General features: G+C 53.9%; 1 protein-coding gene across 1 annotated transcript in view; it reads right to left on the minus strand.

Annotated features, from left to right (window-relative positions):
- Nucleotides 1-200: 200 nt before the first annotated feature.
- CCDC12 (coiled-coil domain containing 12) overlaps nt 201-19,861 on the minus strand; it is a 37,781-nt gene continuing 18,120 nt past the window's right edge. The window contains exons 2-7 of the mRNA XM_068404977.1: nt 18,389-18,459; nt 4,255-4,334; nt 1,824-1,885; nt 1,689-1,723; nt 1,202-1,278; nt 201-887 (exon numbers count right to left, since the gene is read on the minus strand). Of these exons, the coding sequence (XP_068261078.1) occupies nt 808-887; nt 1,202-1,278; nt 1,689-1,723; nt 1,824-1,885; nt 4,255-4,334; nt 18,389-18,459 (405 nt within the window). The 3' untranslated portion in view covers nt 201-807. The remainder of the gene's footprint in view (nt 888-1,201; nt 1,279-1,688; nt 1,724-1,823; nt 1,886-4,254; nt 4,335-18,388; nt 18,460-19,861) is intronic.

Consider the following 19,861-nt stretch of genomic DNA (forward strand, 5'->3'; position numbering starts at 1 on the left):
GCCCATCGATCCGGCCTGTCCAGATCCCTCTGCAGAGCCTCCTGCCCTCCAGCACATCAACACTCCCACCCAGCTTGGTGTTGTCTGCGAACTCACTGAGGGTGCACTCGATCCCCTCGTCCAGATCATTGATAAAGACATTATCGTTCACTAAAGATATGAGTCTCCACCCAGCCCTCTGCAGAACAAGTGACAACCTCTTCCGTTTTGGGGTCATTTTATTACGAAAAGATTTGTTAACAACAAACTTTGTCAATTATAAAACACACAGAGTAGTGGAACACGCTGCACAAGCCTGGAGGGTGGGGAAATTTCAGGGAACAGAACAAACCTCACGTTAACCTCAGCTGGACACAGAGTGGCCAACAGGTCTTGAGCCACACGGCCACCTCCATTAGCCCCCTGGGAAATGGTCGTGCCTCTAAGGGCTGCTGTTGGCTGTGGGGGCACCTTCTTGCTTACCCAGCAAGCGAGAGGAGAGTTATCCTGCATTTACCTTCTCTGGCACTCGCCTGTTTGCCCACAGCTTCCTTGCTCCGAGTCCTGGTGGCCTCAGTTCAAGCTAACGTGGGTGTCTGTCCTGCTCCTGTGGTCCCAAAAAGCTACCTGTGAAGTGTTCCTCAACGGCCAGCCACAGCCTGAGAGAGGACAGCAGCAGGGCTCCGTGGATCTGCCCCTCTCCTTCAGGCATGGTCGGATTCATGGGCAAAGCGCTGGTGAGCAGCGAGGTGCCTCCACCCAAAAGCAACTGGACGGGCGGTGCTGGCAGAGGCAGAGCCCACACCCGAGGCTGCCCGCTGGAGCTCCTCAGTCGGAATCGCTTCCCTCCTGCTTCGCTGACCCCACAGCAGACGCCAGCTCCTCCTCTTGCCCTTTCAACCGCTCTCCTGCAAGCGAGAAACAGCAGCGGCTCAGCAACAAACTGGCTGTACTGGGGAAGCTACACCGCAGAGAACCCCGAACCCACAAACCACCTCTCCCCGCCACGCCAGCCAAGCGTGCGTGCAGCCTCGGGGAAGCTACTTCGGACCAACAGCTTCACAGACCCTTTTGGGAAGGGGATCAAGCTCCACCAGTCCCTCTCTGGCCCACCAACAAGGCACCAAGCTCCCAGTAAAGATGGTGTAATCCGTCTGGAACAACTGGTGACCCCACACGAACTGGTGACCCCACACGCCATCCCTGCAGCACCCCAACGCACGTATCAGTTCAGCAATGGCTCTCTGCGTCCTCTTCTCCAGCTTCTCCAGTTTCTTGGCTACGTCTCGCTTCAAATCCCTGGGGAGGAGAGCACCAACGTCAGAACAAACCCTCACCCCAGGCAGGTAGGAACACAGGGACCACGTTACACATTTCCCAGTGGAAGAGAAACTCCTCCTCTCTCCTATGAGCACCATGGAGCAGAGTCTATCTACCACTGGGGCAGCTCATGGGCAAATCAACCCAATGTCCAGAGCATCCCTTGTCACTGAGACCACCATGGTGACAAACACCCCAAAGGGATCAGTGGAGCCTCGGTGTAAGCAGGAAGAGGGAGGGCAGTCCCGTGCCTTGTGTCTCCCTCAAGAGCAGGGCTGGGTTTCCCATTTCTAGCACTTTTAACCCAACCTGGACAACCTCGAGGTGATGGTAACCCATCGCTGACACCAACACCCCTTTCCCAGGAGTGGGGCTCTGCAGGCACTCACCAGTCTGGCTTCCTGGGGGCCAGGTTTGTCAGATCCTAGGGAGGAAGAGGAGACACCCAGTGAGAGCTGCAGGCAAGGTTCAAGCCCGGACACAGAGAGACACACCAAGCACAGAGCAGTTCTGAATATACGTACCACCTCCTCGATGATGGGCTCCGGCTTGGCGGCCTCCAGCTGGTCCTTCACCTTGTCTTCCACTAGATGGGGGAACAGGACCAGCATCAGCACAGGGCACAGCGGCGGGACACCAACGGGACAAAGCACAGGGAAACCCATCAGAGCTCTGGGCTTGGTTCACAAAAGCTTTGATAAAAGCCCACTTGAACGTCTTTGCCTTAAGAGCGTGGTACGGACGAGTGAGCACACGTGGGTACACATGTCCCTCCACCACCCAAACCCTTTCGGAGACTCCTAAAAATCGTCTGAAAATTATCACAGAATCACAGACTGGTTTGGGTGGGAAGGGACCTTAAAGCCCATCCAGTCCCAACCCCCTGCCATGGGCAGGGACACCTTCCACTAGACCAGGTTGCTCCAAGCCCCATCCAGCCTGGCCTTGAACACTGCCAGGGAGGGGGCAGCCACAGCTTCTCTGGGCAGCCTGGGCCAGGCTCTCACCACCCTCACACCAAACAATTTCTTCCTCACATCTCATCTCAGTCTCCCCTCTGTCACTTTAAAACCATTCCCCCTCGTCCTCTCACTCCATGCCCTTGTCAAAAGCCCCTCTCCAGCTTTCCTGGAGCCCCTTCAGGCACTGGAAGGTGCTAGAAGGTCTCCCTGGAGCCTTCTCTTCTCCAGGCTGAACAGCCCCAGCTCTCTCAGCCTGTCTCCAGAGCAGAGGGGCTCCAGCCCTCCGAGTATCTCCGTGGCCTCCTCTGGACTCGCTCCAACAGCTCCATGTCCTTCTTGTGTTGGGGGCCCCAGAGCTGGACGCAGCACTGCAGGGGGGTCTCACGAGAGCGGAGCAGAGGGGCAGAATCCCCTCCCTCGCCCTGCTGGCCACGCTGCTGGGGACGCAAACTCAACAACCATTAAACAGCAACAGCAGCAAGAAGCCTGCTGGGTTCAAGTCCTCTTCTCGTGAGACCTGCAGGGATCAGCTGCTCCGCAGGTGTTTGGTATTTGACTCACCGTGACTCATTTACAAGGCCAGGGCCTGAGACACCTCAGAGGAACCAAGCTCCAGCCCAGACCTTCCGTAAAGGTCTGCAGATCCTGGGGACAATGGCAAAGCACGTGTGGAAAGCAGCCCTCCATCCTTCAATGGGCTGCCCAGGGAGGTGGTGGAGTCACCATCTCTGGAGGGGTTTAAGAAAAGCCTGGACATGGCACTTAGTGCCCTGGTGTAGTTGCCATGGTGGTGTCAGGGCAATGGTTGGACTCGATGAGCCCAAACAGAAATGTCCAACCTGAACCTCCCCTGGTGAAGCTTAAGGCTAGGAAACAGCAGACTGAACACCCTGGACTCATGACTAATATGTGTTTAAAGGTAATTCAAACAAAAACCAACCTGGATCTCCTTGAGAATCCTCCAGTGAGAGCTCGGCTCCTCTGAGTGTCAACCCTTTGGTTTGGGGCTGGACTCGGTGTGCTCAGACACAGGCTCCACTTGTGCAATGCAGGGTGTGTAGTCCCCACGGGTGAGAGGGGATGATGAAGCAATGGGGCTTGCAAACACCACGCTCACCCAGCACCCACCACGGCTGCACAGACACGCCAGCACCCTCCAGGGCTGCAGACACTCATCTCCCAAACCTACCACCCTCACACCAGCAAGCTGCTGCCAGAATACATCCCAGTGGCTTCTCCACCTCAGGCTGCAGCGAGGAGAACACAGAGGTTTCCAAACTGTGTTTAGTTTTGGGCCCCTCTCGACAAGAAAGACCTTGAGGTGCTGGAGTGAGTCCAGAGAAGGGCAACGGGGCTGGGGAAGGGTCTGGAGCACAAGTGTGATGGGGAGCGGCTGAGGGACCTGGGGGGGTTTAACCTGGAGAAAAGGAGGCTGAGGGGAGACCTTCTCGCTCTCTACAACTGCCTGAAAGGAGGGTGTAGCGAGGGGGGGTCGGTCTCTTGTCCCAGGGAACAAGCGACAGGACGAGAGGAAACAGCCTCAAGTTGCACCAGGGGAGGTTTAGATTGGAGATGAGGGACAATTTCTTCATGGAAAGGGTTGTCAAGCCCTGGCACAGGCTGCCCAGGGCAGTGGTGGAGTCCCCATCCCTGGGGGGATTTCAAAGCCGTGTAGATGTGGTGCTGAGGGCCATGGGTTAGTGGTGGCCTTGGCAGTGCTGGGGTAACGGTTGGACTCGATGGTCCTAAAGGTCCTTCCCAACCAAACCGATTCTATGATTCCATGATAAACCACCTGATTTTGGGGAAGAAAAGGTACAACCCATCCATTTTGCAGCACACTGGCTGGGTGCAGAGTCCCGTGCTGTTTTATTTCTCCTCACAACCACAAGCGCTGCCTCATTCCCTCACCGCAGGCACCAGCACCACCGTTGGCAACACTTCTGCTTTCACGCTCCCTCGTTTCGCCTCCCACACTCCCACTTGCACACACCTGAGGGCGGCTTGGCCTTGGGCAACTTCCTCTTCTTCAGCTCCTCATCTTCAGGCTCGTAGTTTCGCAGTTTGATCTCCCTGGGGGGGAAGAGCACAGAGCAGTGAGACATGTCCAAGCTGCCCCGGTTGTGGGCTCTCGCTAGTGAGGGGCACATGGGCATCAACCCACACAAGTCAGAAAAGACAGGGTCAACCAGGAGTTTGGCATGATAAAGGCGATGTCTTGGCAAGCCAAGCAGATGTAGCTAGGAATGGACCCAAGCTGCCTTGCAAAGCTCTGAACTTCAGCCCAGTTCCCTTTTAGGTCTCAACCCAGTGATGGACTGAGGATGGAAATGCTGTAGAAGATCCACGGTCAAGGAAAAAAGTGATCCCAAGGGGGTACGTGGGAAGGACAAGGGAAAAAAACAAGTATTTAGGGTACAAGGTGGTTACCCAGTCACCAGAGATGCTTCTGGAAGTGCTACAAACAGGGGTGCAGGTCAACCACATGGTGCAAATAAAGGGAGCAATTCAGGTTTCTGAGCAAATGGGTGGTGGAGGTGGCGGTGATGGGGACGATGATACCCAAACGACACCCAGAAGTTCACCCATACTTCCACGTCCCTCCAGGAGAGCTCAAGAGACATCACTCGGCCCTCTCCCCAGTGCACGCACCTCCCCGGTATTCGGATGCTAATTCTCCCCCTTCTCAAGGCTGTTCTTTTCGCACCTCTCCCAAATAATTCAGGCCTCAAATGGACAACCATTAGACAACCTCAGTCATGAGCACCCCTGGGATGATCCCTCACCAAGGCCACAGAATCACAGAAACAATCAAGCTGGAAGAGCCCTCTGGGATCATTGAGTCCAACCGTTGCCTTGACATCACCATGGCAACTAGACCAGGGCACTAAGGGCCATGTCCAGGCTTTTCTTAAACCCCTCCAGACATGGTGACTCCACCACCTCCCTGGGCAGCCCCTTCCAATGTCTAATGACCCTTTCTAAGAAAGTCAAAGCAAAGAGAGGCAAAAGAAAGGGTGAAGAAGCCCAGGAGAGGTGAGAAGAGGAAGGTCAGTGGTCAGATAGCCACACTCCTCTGGGAAGCACAAAAAAACCCCAACCTTGGAGGTCCGTGGAGCATAGCAGGAAGGTCCCACCTTCCCAGACCACGCCATCCCCTCGCCAGCAGCTGAATCTACATGCAAAGGGTCCGACTCACACCATGGCTGGTGCCACGGAGATGCTGGGAGCAGGTGGTTGGAGCTCAACAAGATCTAACTGAGATAAATACGACAAGCAGCCTGGAAACCAGAGTCCAGGCAGATTAGGAGACCTGATGACATTTCTCATGAAGCCCAGGTCCCCTGAGCCCTTATGTCAGCGCAACACCATGGAACACGAACAACTTTCCCCAGCGCTGGGAGAAAGGATGCTTCAAAGAAACTAGATGGTCTTTAAGGTCCCTTCCAACCCAAACCATTCTATGACTCTACGAAACACAGAGGAGATGAGCATGTAGCTGCACTACCTCCCCCAGGCCAAGGGCACCTTCAACCCATGAAGACAAGCTGCTCTACAGAGTTTTACACATATTTTTACGCACACATGCCCTGGGAGGAGGGATTTGTTACATTAACCTGTACTGATCACCATCAGTCCCCAGCCAGAACGGCAGCTCTTTTCAGGAAGGTTGATCTTGGATGATCGAGTGATTATTTTCTTGCAGAAGGAGATGCCATCTCCAGGCACCCAGAAATCACCATTATTCCATGATTTTACAGACAATCTCCACTTAGCAGGATTTTGTTGCTAATCTGGGAGGCCGGGGAGGAAGAGGAGCAGCTAATTCATCCAGAAGGTAAGAGGACATCAGGCTGCGATGTCTAACTCTGGCCACGGGCTGGCTCACGCTCGCTGGAGAGGATTTACCTGGCAGAGTGGCAGACCCTGCAGAATGCAAACTTTCAGTATCTCCCAGGCTTTGTGGTCTCCTTAGTTCACGTTTAGAAGGATTTACTTGCAGCTGAAACCAAACACAGACTCCCTAGGGTCAGCTCACCTAAAATAAGAGAGCGACGAGCCCCCTCGCTGGCAGTGTTCAAGGCCAGGTTGGATGGGGCTTGGAGCAACCTGGTCTGGTGGAAGGTGTTCCTGCCCATGGCAGGGGGTTGGAACTGGATGGGCTTTAAGGTCCCTTCCAACCCAAACCATTCTATGATTCTAAGCAAGCTGTTTCTTTCAGTCCAGCAAGATGTGACCGTTACACCTTGACAAGCAGGATTTTTAAATCATCGTTACACACATGTGATGGGACCTGTGGCTGCTCGGCCACAGCCAAACCAGCAGACAGCTGAGAGGTCTTGTGTTTGCAGCAGATGCTCCTGGATCCCACATTTCAAGGGGCACACGCTCTGGAGGTCTGGTTCCTGCCACAAGAAGGGTGTCCAGCCCTTCATTATGTTGCTGCAGGGCTTCGGCACCACTTGGGGAACACACAAGGAAGAGGAATTGGAGTTTAAACCTGCTCCCTGACACTCTTCCCACTTGGAGAAGACGCATTTCAGCTTGAAAACAAAGCCTTGCAGCCCAGCACCGCTCGTGCTCAATGGAGGTTTATCCACAAGATTAAAAGACATAGAATCATAGAGTGGTTTGGGTGGGAAGGGACCTTAAAGCCCATCCAGTCCCACCCCCCTGCCACGGGCAGGGACACCTTCCACCACACCACGTTGCTCCCAGCCCCATCCAGCCTGCCCTTGAACACTGCCAGGGAGGGGGCAGCCACAGCTTCTCTGGCCAACCTGGGCCAGGCTCTCACCACCCTCACAGCAAACAATTTCTTCCTCACATCTCATCTCAATCTCCCCTCTGTCAGTTTAAAACCATTCCTCCTCGTCCTGTCACTCCATGCCCTTGTCAAAAGCCCCTCTCCAGCTTTTCTGTAGCCCCTTCAGGCACTGGAAGGTGCTAGAAGGTCTCCCCGGAGCCTTCTCTTCTCCAGGCTGAACAGCCCCAGCTCTCTCAGCCTGTCTCCAGAGCAGAGGGGCTCCAGCCCTCGGAGCACCTTCGTGGCCCATAAAACCACAAGGCCCAACTCGGCAGGTTCTGCTGCAGATGGGACGAGCAGCGGCGCGGGTCTGGCAGAAGGGGAAGGAGCCGTCGCGCGGGGACAAAGAGGAGAAGGGCTGCGAGGCTGCACCCCAAAGATCCCCCCGCGCCTGGCACCAGTACTTTCAGGTCCTTATTAAACCCATGCACGACTGCGAGCGCCAGCAGAAAACAAACCAAAATTGATCCCTTTAATTAACCGTGCAGGGCGAGAGCAGCTCTCGCACCTGTCTCCAGTAATTCTTGGTGCCCAGCGCTCCCCGCAGCCGCCTGCTCAGGGATTTCACCACACACCAGCCCCAGCAGTGCCACACTCACCAGGACAAGAAGACTTGTCTCCCCCGTTGTCTATGCACAAGTCTGACTGTAAAGACAGAGAGACAAGCAGCAGAGCGGTGCTACCCCGAGTAACTCGAAGGCAGGAAAGGTTTAAGAGGAACCTCATGAAGTTCAACCAAGGCAAGTGTAGGGTCCTGCACCTGGGGAGGAATAACCCCACGCACCAGTACAGGCTGGGGGCTGATCTACTGGAGAGCAGCTCTGCAGAGAAGGACCTGGGAGTTCTGGGGGACAAGTTCACCATGAGCCAAGAAGGTGCCCTTGGGGCCAGGAAGGCCAGTGGTGTCCTGGGGTGCGTGAGGAAGAGTGTGGGCAGCAGGTCAAGGGAGGTTCTCCTGCCCCTCTACACAGCCCTGGTGAGGCCACACCTGGAGTAACTGTGTGCAGTTCTGGGCCCCCCAGTTCAAGACAGACAAGGAACTACTGGGGAGAGTCCAGTGGAGGGGTACGGAGATGGTGAGAGGGCTGGAGCATCTCTGCTGCGAGGAGAGGCTGAGGGAGCTGGGGCTGTTCAGCTGGAGAAGAGCAGACTGAGGGGGGACCTTATCAATGCTCACAGATACCTCAGGGGTGGGTGTCAAGGGGATGGGGCCAGACTCTTCTCAGTGGTGCCCAGCGACAGGACAAGGGGCAACGGGCACAAACTGAGACATGGGAAGTTCCATCTGAATATGAGGAGGAACTTCTTTGCTGTGAGGGTGCCCGAGCCCTGGCACAGGCTGCCCAGGGAGGGGGGGAGTCTCCTTCTTTGGAGATATTCAGACCCACTGGACACGACCCTGTGCAACGTGCAATGCACTGGCACGAACGTGAGTGCTTAACGCTCCTCGTGAAGGAATGAGCACCTGGACAAGAGCTGGGTTTGAACCAGTCGGCTTTAGGGTGGGATAAAGCTTACGCATGGTCACTAGCAGATTTTATCAGCATCTCCTTCTAAGTGATGGACAATGCCCAACCCAGAAGATCTCCTGCTCCTTGAGCACCTTGTGCAGTGTTTCCCAGCCCATTTCAGCCCAAATGAGCCAGGACTGCCAGGGCTGGAGGTGGTTATAGCCTTACAGCCGGCAGCGGGTGCAGGTCTGTGCTGGAAGCTCCTAGGACCACAGGAGGATGGGGGTAGCTGCAGCAGTTACAGAGGGAAGTGATGGACACAACCTCCCAGCATCTCCACCAAGGCTCTCAGGGGTGGCACATTCCCTGTTTTGGGTCAGGAATGCCTCAAATTCACTTTCCACTCAGGCCTGGAGCTCCTCGCTGCGGAAGAAGAGGAGATGTCTGCTTTTCTTTGAAGCAGGCGGGTTGGAAACGGCGCGGCATGCAGGGTATGCGCAGAATGCAGAGAGCTCTCTCGATGCAGAACACGGGACACTCAAAGCTGTCTGCGAGGCTCTTTTTTGCTCTACTCCTCCAGCCCCGAGGGCTTCATGGAGCAAACACTCTTTTTTTTCAATTGATAATCTATCTTTCTAAGCCTTAGAATCATAGAATCACAGACTGGTTTGGGTTGGAAGGGACCTTAAAGCCCATCCAGTCCCAAACCCCTGCCACGGGCAGGGACACCTTCCACCAGACCAGGTTGCTCCAAGCCCCATCCAACCTGGCCTTGAACACTGCCAGGGAGGGGGCAGCCACAGCTGCTCTGGACAACCTGGGCCAGGGTCTCACCACCCTCACAGCAAACAATTTCTTCCTCACATCTCATCTCAATCTCCCCTCTCTCAGTTTAAAACCGTTCCCCCTCGTCCTGTCACTCCATGCCCTTGTCAAAAGCCCCTCTCCAGCTTTCCTGTAGCCCCTTCAGGGACTGGAAGGTGCTAGAAGGTCTCCCTGGAGCCTTCTCTTCTCCAGGTTGAACAGCCCCAGCTCTCTCAGCCTGTCTCCAGAGCAGAGGGGCTCCAGCCCTCCGAGCATCTCCGTGGCCTCCTCTGGACTCGCTCCAACAGCTCCGTGTTCTTCTGTTGGGGCCCCAGAGCTGGACGCAGCACTGCAGGGGGGGTCTCACGAGAGCGGGGCAGAGGGGCAGAATCCCCTCCCTCGCCCTGCTGGCCACGCTGCTGGGGATGCAGCCCAGGACACGGTTGGCTTTGGGCTGCCAGCACACGGTGCTGGCTCATGGTGAGCTTCTCGTCACCCATCACCCCCAAGTCCTTCTCCTCAGGGCTGCTCTCAATCCATTCTCCGCCCAGCCTGGATTTGTGCTTGGGATTGCCCCGACCCATGTGCAGGACCTTGCACTTGGCCTTGCTGAACTTCATGCCATTTGCACGGGCCCAGTTCTCCAGCCTGTCAAGCCTTCACCTTCTGGTGAAGTGGCCGCTGGCTGATGTCCATGCATCAGGAACACAGGGAATGGGTTGGCCAAGAAACCCCGTAAGAGCGATTTCTTCAGATGTCACAGCATCCCTGCTCCCATAGTTACTATCACAAAACAGTCACAGAATCACAGAATCAGTCAGGTTGGAAGAGACCTCTGAGATCATCGAGTCCAACCATTGCCCTGACACCACCATGGCAACTACACCAGGGCACTAAGTGCCATGTCCAGGCTTTTCTTAAGCCCCTCCAGAGATGGTGACTCCACCACCTCTCTGGGCAGCCCCTTCCAATCTCTAATGACCCTTGCTGAGAAGAAAGCTGCACCAACTAGGCTGCTTCAAGAGCACCTTGGTATTTTTACCTCTCTGAGGACAAGGTTAAGGGCCGAGGAAAGCTGGCTAGGACATCTCAGTATGGTTTTCTTAGTGCTTCTGGAGGTGAAAGAGGCAAGTGGACCTCAGCAGGACAGACAGCAGCAGGAGAAGGCAGGAGTCCAGCAGCATTTGCAGACCCTGCTTACTCTGCCCAGGATCAGAGGTGGGTGTCCTCCACGGCTCTTCACCTCTTGGTCTCCCTCAAGCCCTTCACATCGCTCTGCTTGAACATCTCTTGTGCTCCTCAGCGTCGACTCTTGGCACCTGATGGAACTAGGAAAAAAAAAAGATGCTTCCTCTGCTGCATCACCAAAACAAAGTGGTTTGAAACACCCAGATCCCAGATGACTATTTTTGAAGCGCCATGGTAGAGCCTTTCCATTCTTTGGAAGCAGCTTAGGGAAGTCCTGAGTGTTTTCAGCCCTGTCTCAGTTATTTCTGGCAATTTCTTTTCCAAAGCCCTGGAGAAATACCATCTGGCTTGAGAATTTGCTGCCCTTTGACCTTCCCAAGCTGCTCCAGAGCCCCCGTTTTCAGAGCCTTCCATTTTTTGCAACAGCCACTCCGATTTGCTTGAAACCAGATGTCCTGGACAACCATTTCCACATTGGCCTTTAGAGAGGAACCAGCGCAAGGATTTCATTTTATTTCTCTGCATCTCCAAACTTCACTTAACTCCTGGGAAGCCAGACTCAAACACACAAAGAAATTACTGCTACAGAAGATACAGGGGAGGTCTCAAATCCTTGAAGGAGTGGTGGTTTGGTGGACCCTCCTCTGCTCCATCATGTGCTCTGTGAGGGCAAGAAGGTTTGAAGGAGCAGCAACGAAGCAGCTGGACAACCAAGGACAGCAAAGCAGGAGACTTCAGCAGCAACCCAGGAAGTTTTGGGCCCACGTTGGTGGGAGCTGGGCTCTGGCCAAGCTACTGAAGAACCTGAAAGGAGAGGGGACCTGTGGGGCCACACGGCGAAGGTGTCCCCTGGGGCAACACTCAGATGCTCTTCAGTGGCAGCAAACATTTCTCCTCAAAGTGCCTCTTCCCTTTTCTGTTTTCATTTGCAAACCACAGAGCAGAAGTAATTTTCAAGCTTTTTTTTACAGGTCTCCGAATTTTTTCACCAGGGAAAATTCACTGTGTAGTGACTTTAACTGACTGACGAGCTTACTCTTCTTCCTTCTGTCTGCAGACCCCATGGAAAGAACCAGATTAAGAGTATCTGGGCAGAGATTTCAGGCTTGGACTCTTGTACCCTCTTCACTCCCCTCGGTCACCCCCGCAACGACCCACTGCAAAGCCACCTAGAACATACAGGGTGCTGCGTGATCACCCATGGGTGCTGAGGGAACTCTACAGCACCACCATCCTCTGGGGGCACTGCGAGACTTGCTATACAACATCCACCCATCCTGGAACAGGCTTAATTTCACAGAATCACAGAATCAATGAGGTTGGAAGAGCCCTCTGGGATCATCGAGTCCAACCATTGCCCTGACACCACCATGGCAACTAGACCAGGGCACTAAGTGCCATGGCCAGGCTTTTCTTAAACCCCTCCAGAGATGGTGACTCCACCACCTCCCTGGGCAGCCCCTTCCAATGGCTAATGACCCTTCTGAGAAGAAATGCTTCCTAATGGCCAACCTGAACCTCCCCTGGCAAAGCTGGAGGCTGTGTCCTCTTGTCCTGTCACTGGTTGCCTGGAAGAAGAGGCCGACTCCCACCCCGCTACAGCCTCCCTTCAGGTAGTTGTAGACTGCACTAAGGTCACCTCTGAGCCTCCTCTTCTCCAGGCTAAACCCCCCCAGCTCCCTCAGCCGTTCCTCGTAGGTCAGAAACTACTCAACATCTCCTCGCACCCTCTCTTGCAGTAGGACAGAGACCTCTCTAACGCAGAGGTCCAGTGGTGGTGTTTGATCAAGAGGACAAAGTTGTTGCCATCATTCCTGGATTCCTTGCCCAGGGCAGAAAAGGAGCAAGCAACAAGTAGAGGCAGAGACCCACCAGCACCCACCCTCCGAGGAGCAATCCCTCTTCCCTGGGAGAGGGCTGCTCCTGCTCAAATAGCTGAGCGTGTCAGAGCACATCCTCCTCGCCAAAAGGCACTCGAGGAATGACAAGAAAACAAACACCTCTATTAACACCACGAGCCCCCAAAACTTGCTGAGGCAACTGGTTTCTCAGGACGTGCTTCTTGGGGGAGCGCGGATGGGGAGAGACGTACCCCCGGGTGTTGCAGGAGGAGGGCTGCAAGAGAAGCTCTTCAAACACAGGCAGGTGCCACGAGGTTGTCTGGCCTCCCACGCTGCTCTACCAGGCAGCTCAGCGTCTTCCAGCCAGGCACGAGCAACTTCACCATCAGTAAATACAACCGGGACAAAACCCACACTCAATCTGCAGCACGGGACCCAGGCTGGTGATGCAGCACCAGGAGCTGGCTGATGTGCAAACCCTGACCCTGCCCATAGCACCCAGCTACGTTCCTCTGCGTGCCGGCACAACAGCAGGCTTTGCCCATGCTCTTGTGGGCTTCCTCCAGCTTCTTTTGGCTGGTGGTGGATCAGAAATGATCTGCCACCCTTGCCTCAAGCCAAAAAAGGGGCCCTGAAGGTACCTTGGTAGCACCTAGACAACCACAGGACCTCAACATCTCCTTAGCCGGCCTCAAAATAGTATCAAGCACGACTTTGCTGCAACTCTGTACTTCAATAACCACGTTCAGATTCAGTCTCAGCACAGAGACAACACAAGGTCTGTGAGCAAAAGGACACTCCAGGTCAGCTCAGGGTTACGTACAGCCTTGTCCCCACGCACCACACCAAGAGCTCTCCCACAGGCAGGTCAGAGGGAGGTCTAAGCACCCAAAATTAACCACCCACAATGCCGTGGTTTGGTTACAGCAGGGATGTGTTCCCAGTAACAATGAAAAAGAGCGGACTGCTGCAAAGATGCTGGGAACTCACAGCCAAAGGTTGGGTAGATGGGACTAGTGTTTCACCTCTGGCTGCTCACCTGTGTGTCCTGCTGCTGGGGGACGGGCACAGGGGCACTCAGCCTGCCCAAAGCAAAGTCGGAATCACCAGGCACCCACTGAACACATCAACAGCCTCTGTTAGGAGGGTACAGCCAGGCTTTGGACCACCTAAAGCTCCATGGGGGTCTTCCCTGCGGAAGGAGATCATCTCCTAGATATCTCCTCCAGAGTGAGATGGGCACAGCTCTAACCAGAGGGAAGGTCCACAGCATCCTCACAGCTCTGGAGGGGAGAAGGGCCCTGCAATGCATCAAAATGGGCACATGCACCTTTGGGGGGTCCCTAGACCCTGCCAGCTCCTAAGTCTCCTCACTCAGCACCCCCACTGGTCACCAGCCAGGTGGATTCGCCCATCTAAACTCCTGTTCTCCCTTCTCCAGCACCCAGCAAAAGGTGCGACGCTACAGCCTTGCCCCTGCCCACCTCCTCCTGCCATGGGCCAAGAACTTTCAGAATCACAGAATCAACCAGGTTGGAAGAGACCTCTGGGCTCATCGAGTCCAACCATTGCCCTGACACCACCATGGCAACTAGACCAGGGCACTAAGTGCCATGGCCAGGCTTTTCTTAAAGCCCTCCAGAGATGGTGACTCCACCACCTCCCTGGGCAGCCCCTTCCAATGGCTAATGACCCTTGCTGAGAAGAAATGCTTCCTCATGTCCAACCTGACCCTCCCCTGGCCAAGCTTGAGGCTGTGTCCTCTTGTCCTATCACTAGTTGCCTGGGAGAAGAGGCCGACTCCCACTGTGCTACAACCTCCCTTCAGGTAGTTGTAGACTGCACTAAGGTCACCTCTGAGCCTCCTCTTCTCCAGGCTAAACACTCCCAGCTCCCTCAGTCGTTCCTCGCAGGTCAGACCCTCCAAGACCCTTCCCCAGCTTGGTCGCCCTCCTCTGGACTCGCTCCAACAGCGTTTCCCAACAGAGAAACTCACTCCAACAGCATTTCCCAACGGAGGGGACACGCTCTTGGTCCCTGCAGATGTGGGGTGGTGATGGAGCCCGACTCATTGGACAGCATCCATCAGGACAAGCCACCAGCAGCAAGAGGTTCAGCTGTCCATGCAGATGTCGATTGAACACGCCACGTGGGCTCAGCTCAGCCTACACATCAATACTGCTCTCTCCCATATTTGATTATAATTTTTTAAATTTTATGTATTTTTTTTAAACTCCTCATGAAGCTCTCCACGCTCCAGGATGGAAGGAAGCACGTCCAGCACAGCAGTGACCCTTGCTACCGCCTTGGCTAAACCCAACGCTGAGCAGACTCGCTGCTGTATTTTTGTGTGCAGAGATAAAAAAGTGGTTTCGACCTGCCCCGTGACATTCTTCCCACAGCGAGGGGTGAGATCGCGTTTCCCAACCCCTGCCTCCCCCAGCTCCTCCCAGAAATTCATCTCTGCGAGCAGCCCAGCACAGAGCTGTAATTTTAAAGCATGACTAAGTGTCGAAACACCAGCAGCTGATCAACAGCAGCTCGCTGAAGCTTAATTTCAACTCTTGAAGAGCTGAAGGTATTTTTTTTTGGTTTTCCCCTCCCTCTCCAAGCCCTGCCTTGGCTTTTTATTTACACTTTTACCATCCCTGATGAGCTCCACTTGCAGAACCGTAGCCCAGCTTCACAGCTCAACGCCTCTCTGCTCCCATCGGGGTGGCAACGCCAGTCTCCAGCCGGCCGTGGCTTTATGCTCGCAGATCCCCGAGCCCCAAAGTGCTTTTTCCCCCTGCAGAAACCAAGCGGAAGGGCCAAAGTCCACCCACACCCTGTTCCTTGCAAGAGCAGATCGCGGGCTGCCGCCGGGCCGGGAGGTGTTTCCTGGTGTAAGTGGTAAAAATAAAAATGACCTGAGCTCTTTGCAATGACAGATATAAACTCCCCGGAGAGCTTAGATCAGAGATAGGCTGAGCTGAAATTGCTGCGAAGCGTATCAGGGCTTCGTCAGCGCTTGTTCCTGCGGTGGCAGCTTGTGGCGTGAAAGATAAAAACAAGGAACAAAAAAAAAATGAAAAAAAAAATTAAAAAAAAAAGGGGGGGGTGGAGATTTGAGTCGACCAGAAAGAAAACAGGAAGCTGCCAAAAAGTGTGTTGTCACATAGGCAGCGAGGAAATATTAGTAAAGTTGGTGCCTGGTGGCTCTGTCCTTCCTACAGGGTATAAAGGATGGTCTCAGGTGCGGGCTGAGGGATGGAGGAGGAACCAGCCTGCAGGGAAAGCCCAGGGTGCTGCCCGCTTTTGGGGGCAGTCGCCTCACCTAAACCCTGTGTACAGGCCACAGGATTATTTCTTGAACCGCTTGATTTCCCCTCCCCACGTCGTGCTCTTGGTGGTTTTCAGCTTGAGAAAGCAGCAGAGCGATCGAGACGCTTGTTTGGGGCGAGGGAGCGGTTTGCAGGGAAGGCAGATTTCAGCTCCCAGGACCTGTCGTTTCTCAAACTCAGGGTAAACATCAGCGGATTATCTCAGTTTACCTTTTCCAGCAGCCAACGGGGCATTAGTGCACAGCAGTTCCTGTTTTCAAAGAGCTGAGAAAGTTCAGCGAGGCTATTGGGAAATTAAAATCAAAGAGAAAATCGAGTTATCGGCTCACCAGCCTTCTAGATCTTGTTAAAAAACACACATCCAATTCCGGCGACAGAAAAAGGACATTCAACAAGTAAAGCAAAAGCTAAGAATGGTCTCAGCCAAATTTGTGATTCAAACATTTCCTGCAGAGCAGATCCTGCGCTCATTTGCCTTGCAAAGTTACGTCTGGATCCCGACAAAACCTGCTGGAGCTGGAGAGAGGGACAAAGAGCTACAGACTCCTGCAGCGAAATCCATCCCGAAAGCAAACTTTTCTCCCCAAAGGCATCACTCCCACGTGTTTCAGGAGAAGCCCCGTGCCCACATCTGTGGGGAGTTTCATGCATCCAGCACAAAGCTGGCTGGAGACTGGAGTTCCTACTCACAGAATCCATGAGGTTGGAAGAGACCTCTGGGATCATCGAGTCCAACCATTGCCCTGACACCACCATGCCAACTAGACCAGGGCACTAAGTGCCATGTCCAGGCTTTTTTTAAACCCCTCCAGAGATGGTGACTCCACCACCTCCCTGGGCAGCCCCTTCCAATGGCTAATGACCCTTGCTGAGAAGAAATGCTTCCGAATGTCTAACCTGACCCTCCCCTGGCCAAGCTTGAGGCTGTGTCCTCTTGTCCTAGCGCTGGTTGCCTGGGAGAAGAGGCCGACTCCCACTGCGCTACAACCTCCCTTCAGGTAGTTGTAGACTGCACTAAGGTCACCTCTGAGCCTCCTCTTCTCCAGGCTAAACACCCCCAGCTCCCTCAGCCGTTCCTCAGAGGTCAGACCCTCCAGATCCTTCACCAGCTTGGTCACCCTCCTCTGGACTCACTCCAACACCTCAACATCTTTCTTGAAGTGCTCAACACCTTTCCTCTCTACATATAACCTGGGTGAAGTTTCAAGGGCATCAGCCCCAGGCAGAAGAAGGCTTTTTACTGAACCTGCACCACGATGAGAACAAGCGCTCGTGGAAAAAGTGATTTACCAACTTGCCAGCAGTGACGTCGAAGACTGGGTGAGAAACCACATCACCTCTGATAACGCTTCCAGGCTGCTCAGCAGCGGTTAAAAAGAAGCAATCCCCAGCCTGAAAGTCAGCCGGAGTAGAAAAAGATTTTTTTCAGAGGTTTAGTGGACCAGTTCAGAATTCACAGAATCAATCAGGTTGGAAGAGCCCTCTGGGATCATCGAGTCCAACCATTGCCCTGACACCACCATGGCAACTAGACCAGGGCACTAAGTGCCATGGCCAGGCTTTGCTTAAACCCCTCCAGAGATGGGGACTCCACCACCTCCCTGGGCAGCCCCTTCCAATGCCTAATGACCCTTGCTGAGAAGAAATGCTTCCTAATGTCTAACCTAATTCCAGTTTGGGAGCAGGAGTGCATCACTCCTAGCACAACGATGCCAGGTCATCGCCTGGTAAAGACAGCCCAGGCCTGATGCTCCTCATCAGCGGGCCACCGCACGCTGCATCACCTCGCCACGCAGCGTATCGAGTGGCAGGGCTGGACAGCAAGAGCTGTTTATTCATTATTCATCATCATCTCCAAGATCTCTCGCTCCTCTTTCAGCTTCAGCCCAGACCTTGTGCCTCTTCCAGCACGAAACCCAACCACGGCGCCTACAAACAAAGTTCAGGGTGGGTGATGGTTCTCCAGAACCACTCCCAGCCCCACATCCACGTGGGCAGCTCTCAAGAAGGGATGTATTTTCTGCCAGGAGTTATTCCCAAGCAGCAGCGAGGATTTTGCTCTACTTTCTCAGCAGAGCACACGTGCTCAGCTGCAGCAGCATCTCTGACACACACCTCCCACAGAGGAGGTTTCTAGCTGGTAAAGCGATGAGAAAAGGTCACGTCCCGCATCTTCAAACCAAATTTCACCCCCCGTTGTCTCCAGAAGAGACCTGACGGTGTTTTTACCGGCAGGAAACCAACTGCACAGTCAGCTGCTCCTGCCAGGAGCAACACCTCGCCTCGGTTAGTCTTGTGCTCACATTTTCCAATGACAAGAGAGAACAGCGGTGGGCCGCGGTTAAACAGCCACGTGTACCCCGTGGGCCCCCATTCATGGGGGAAAAAAAATAATCCACGCTTAAAATGACACAGGTGCTGGGGACAGAGATGCAGCAATGGCTGTTGAAGTCCAGGGAGCCTAAAGCAAGGCAGCCTAAATGCTCCCGACACCTCTGATGGCACCACCTTCCCCTCGCTACCCCCCAGTCAGCCCCAGGCTTCTCCTCTTTATTCCCCCATCTTGGATCATTTACACCATGAGATCAAATTCACACTGAAAATAAAAATAAAATAAATTGCACCTTAGAAGCCAAGGAAAAATCCTAATTAGCAAACACAAGAGCAGCGCCTGAACAATAAGAGAGACAAGTGGGAATAAATAAGTAATTACTTGTGCTTGATGGGCTCCTCTTCGTCATCTTCTCGGAGCTGCTTGTTCTCACGTTCGCCGCTGTCCTTATTCTGAAAGAAAGAGAAGTTGATCTGTCAGGCCTTGGCCTCTCTGGAAATGACAGAGAGCAAACAGCAGCCCAGAAACCCTCCCAGAGGGCACAGGGCAAACAGCACCGCACAGTTTCAAACGACTTTTAAATTAAGCCTGTTTTCCTTTTTCTCCCTTTAGGATTCTGCTTGTACCGATAGCGCGGTAACAAACGGGCAAGGAGGGTTTAATTTTCCTCTTGAAGGCAATCACGCCCCTCAGCGCCGATATCCCCCTAATTACTGGGAACTGCATCAATTCAGAGAGCACACAGCACGTTGCGACGAAGAACAGAGCTCGGAAACCTCAACCCTGCGGCTGAATTACCACCTCGCGTTAAATGGCCAAGCAAAAGGAGACGGGGACGCTGAGCTAAGGGTCTGCCTTCTGAGGGCACGGAGATGCTCCGAGGGCTGGAGCCCCTCTGCTCTGGAGACAGGCTGAGAGAGCTGGGGCTGTTCAGCCTGGAGAAGAGAAGGCTCTGGGGAGACCTTCTAGCACCTTCCAGTGCCTGAAGGGGCTACAGGAAAGCTGGAGAGGGGCTTTTGACAAGGGTATGGAGTGACAGGACGAGGGGGAACGGTTTTAAACTGACAGAGGGGAGATTGAGATGAGATGTGAGGACGAAATTGTTTGCTGTGAGGGTGGTGAGAGCCTGGCCCAGGTTGGCCAGAGAAGCTGTGGCTGCCCCCTCCCTGGCAGTGTTCAAGGGCAGGTTGGATGGGGCTGGGAGCAACCTGGGCTGGTGGAAGGTGTCCCTGCCCGTGGCAGGGGGGTGGGACTGGATGATCTTTAAGGTCCCTTCCAACCCAAACCAGTCTGTGATTCTGTGATTTCAGACCTTTTCACAGGTTGCGACACAAGCTGGTAGAAACCAAACAGTGATCAGCACAACTAACGGTCTCATTTCAGCGCAAGAAACTGCGTACAGTGACATAAATCAAATTTCTCTTTAACAGGGTGTGACAAGATCGTAAAGAGGCTCATTTTGCATCATCCAGGCAATGGCACTCACAGCTTATTAGTCGAGTTAGCAATTATATTTATTATCCAGACAGGCACAGATATCAAACGTTAACAATAACGAGTCACCATCTCTGGAGGGGTTTAAGAAAAGCCTGGACATGGCACTTAGTGCCCTGGTCTAGTTGCCATGGTGGTGTCAGGGCAATGGTTGGACTCCATGATCCCAGAGGGCTCTTCCAACCTGACTGATTCTGGGATTCTGTGAGCTGGGAAGGGTTTTGTTTGGGTCTCACATTGCTTAACTGATCTCATCCAACCGCTGAGCAAACATGCTCCGTGGCAAACACCTCTGCCCATATTTTGCAGTGCATTGTTACAGCAAAAGCCATGAATGAAGGACTTCCCTGGAAGCTCTTG

Source organism: Nyctibius grandis, chromosome 7 (assembly GCF_013368605.1).
Source record: "Nyctibius grandis isolate bNycGra1 chromosome 7, bNycGra1.pri, whole genome shotgun sequence".
NCBI lineage: Eukaryota > Metazoa > Chordata > Aves > Nyctibiiformes > Nyctibiidae > Nyctibius > Nyctibius grandis.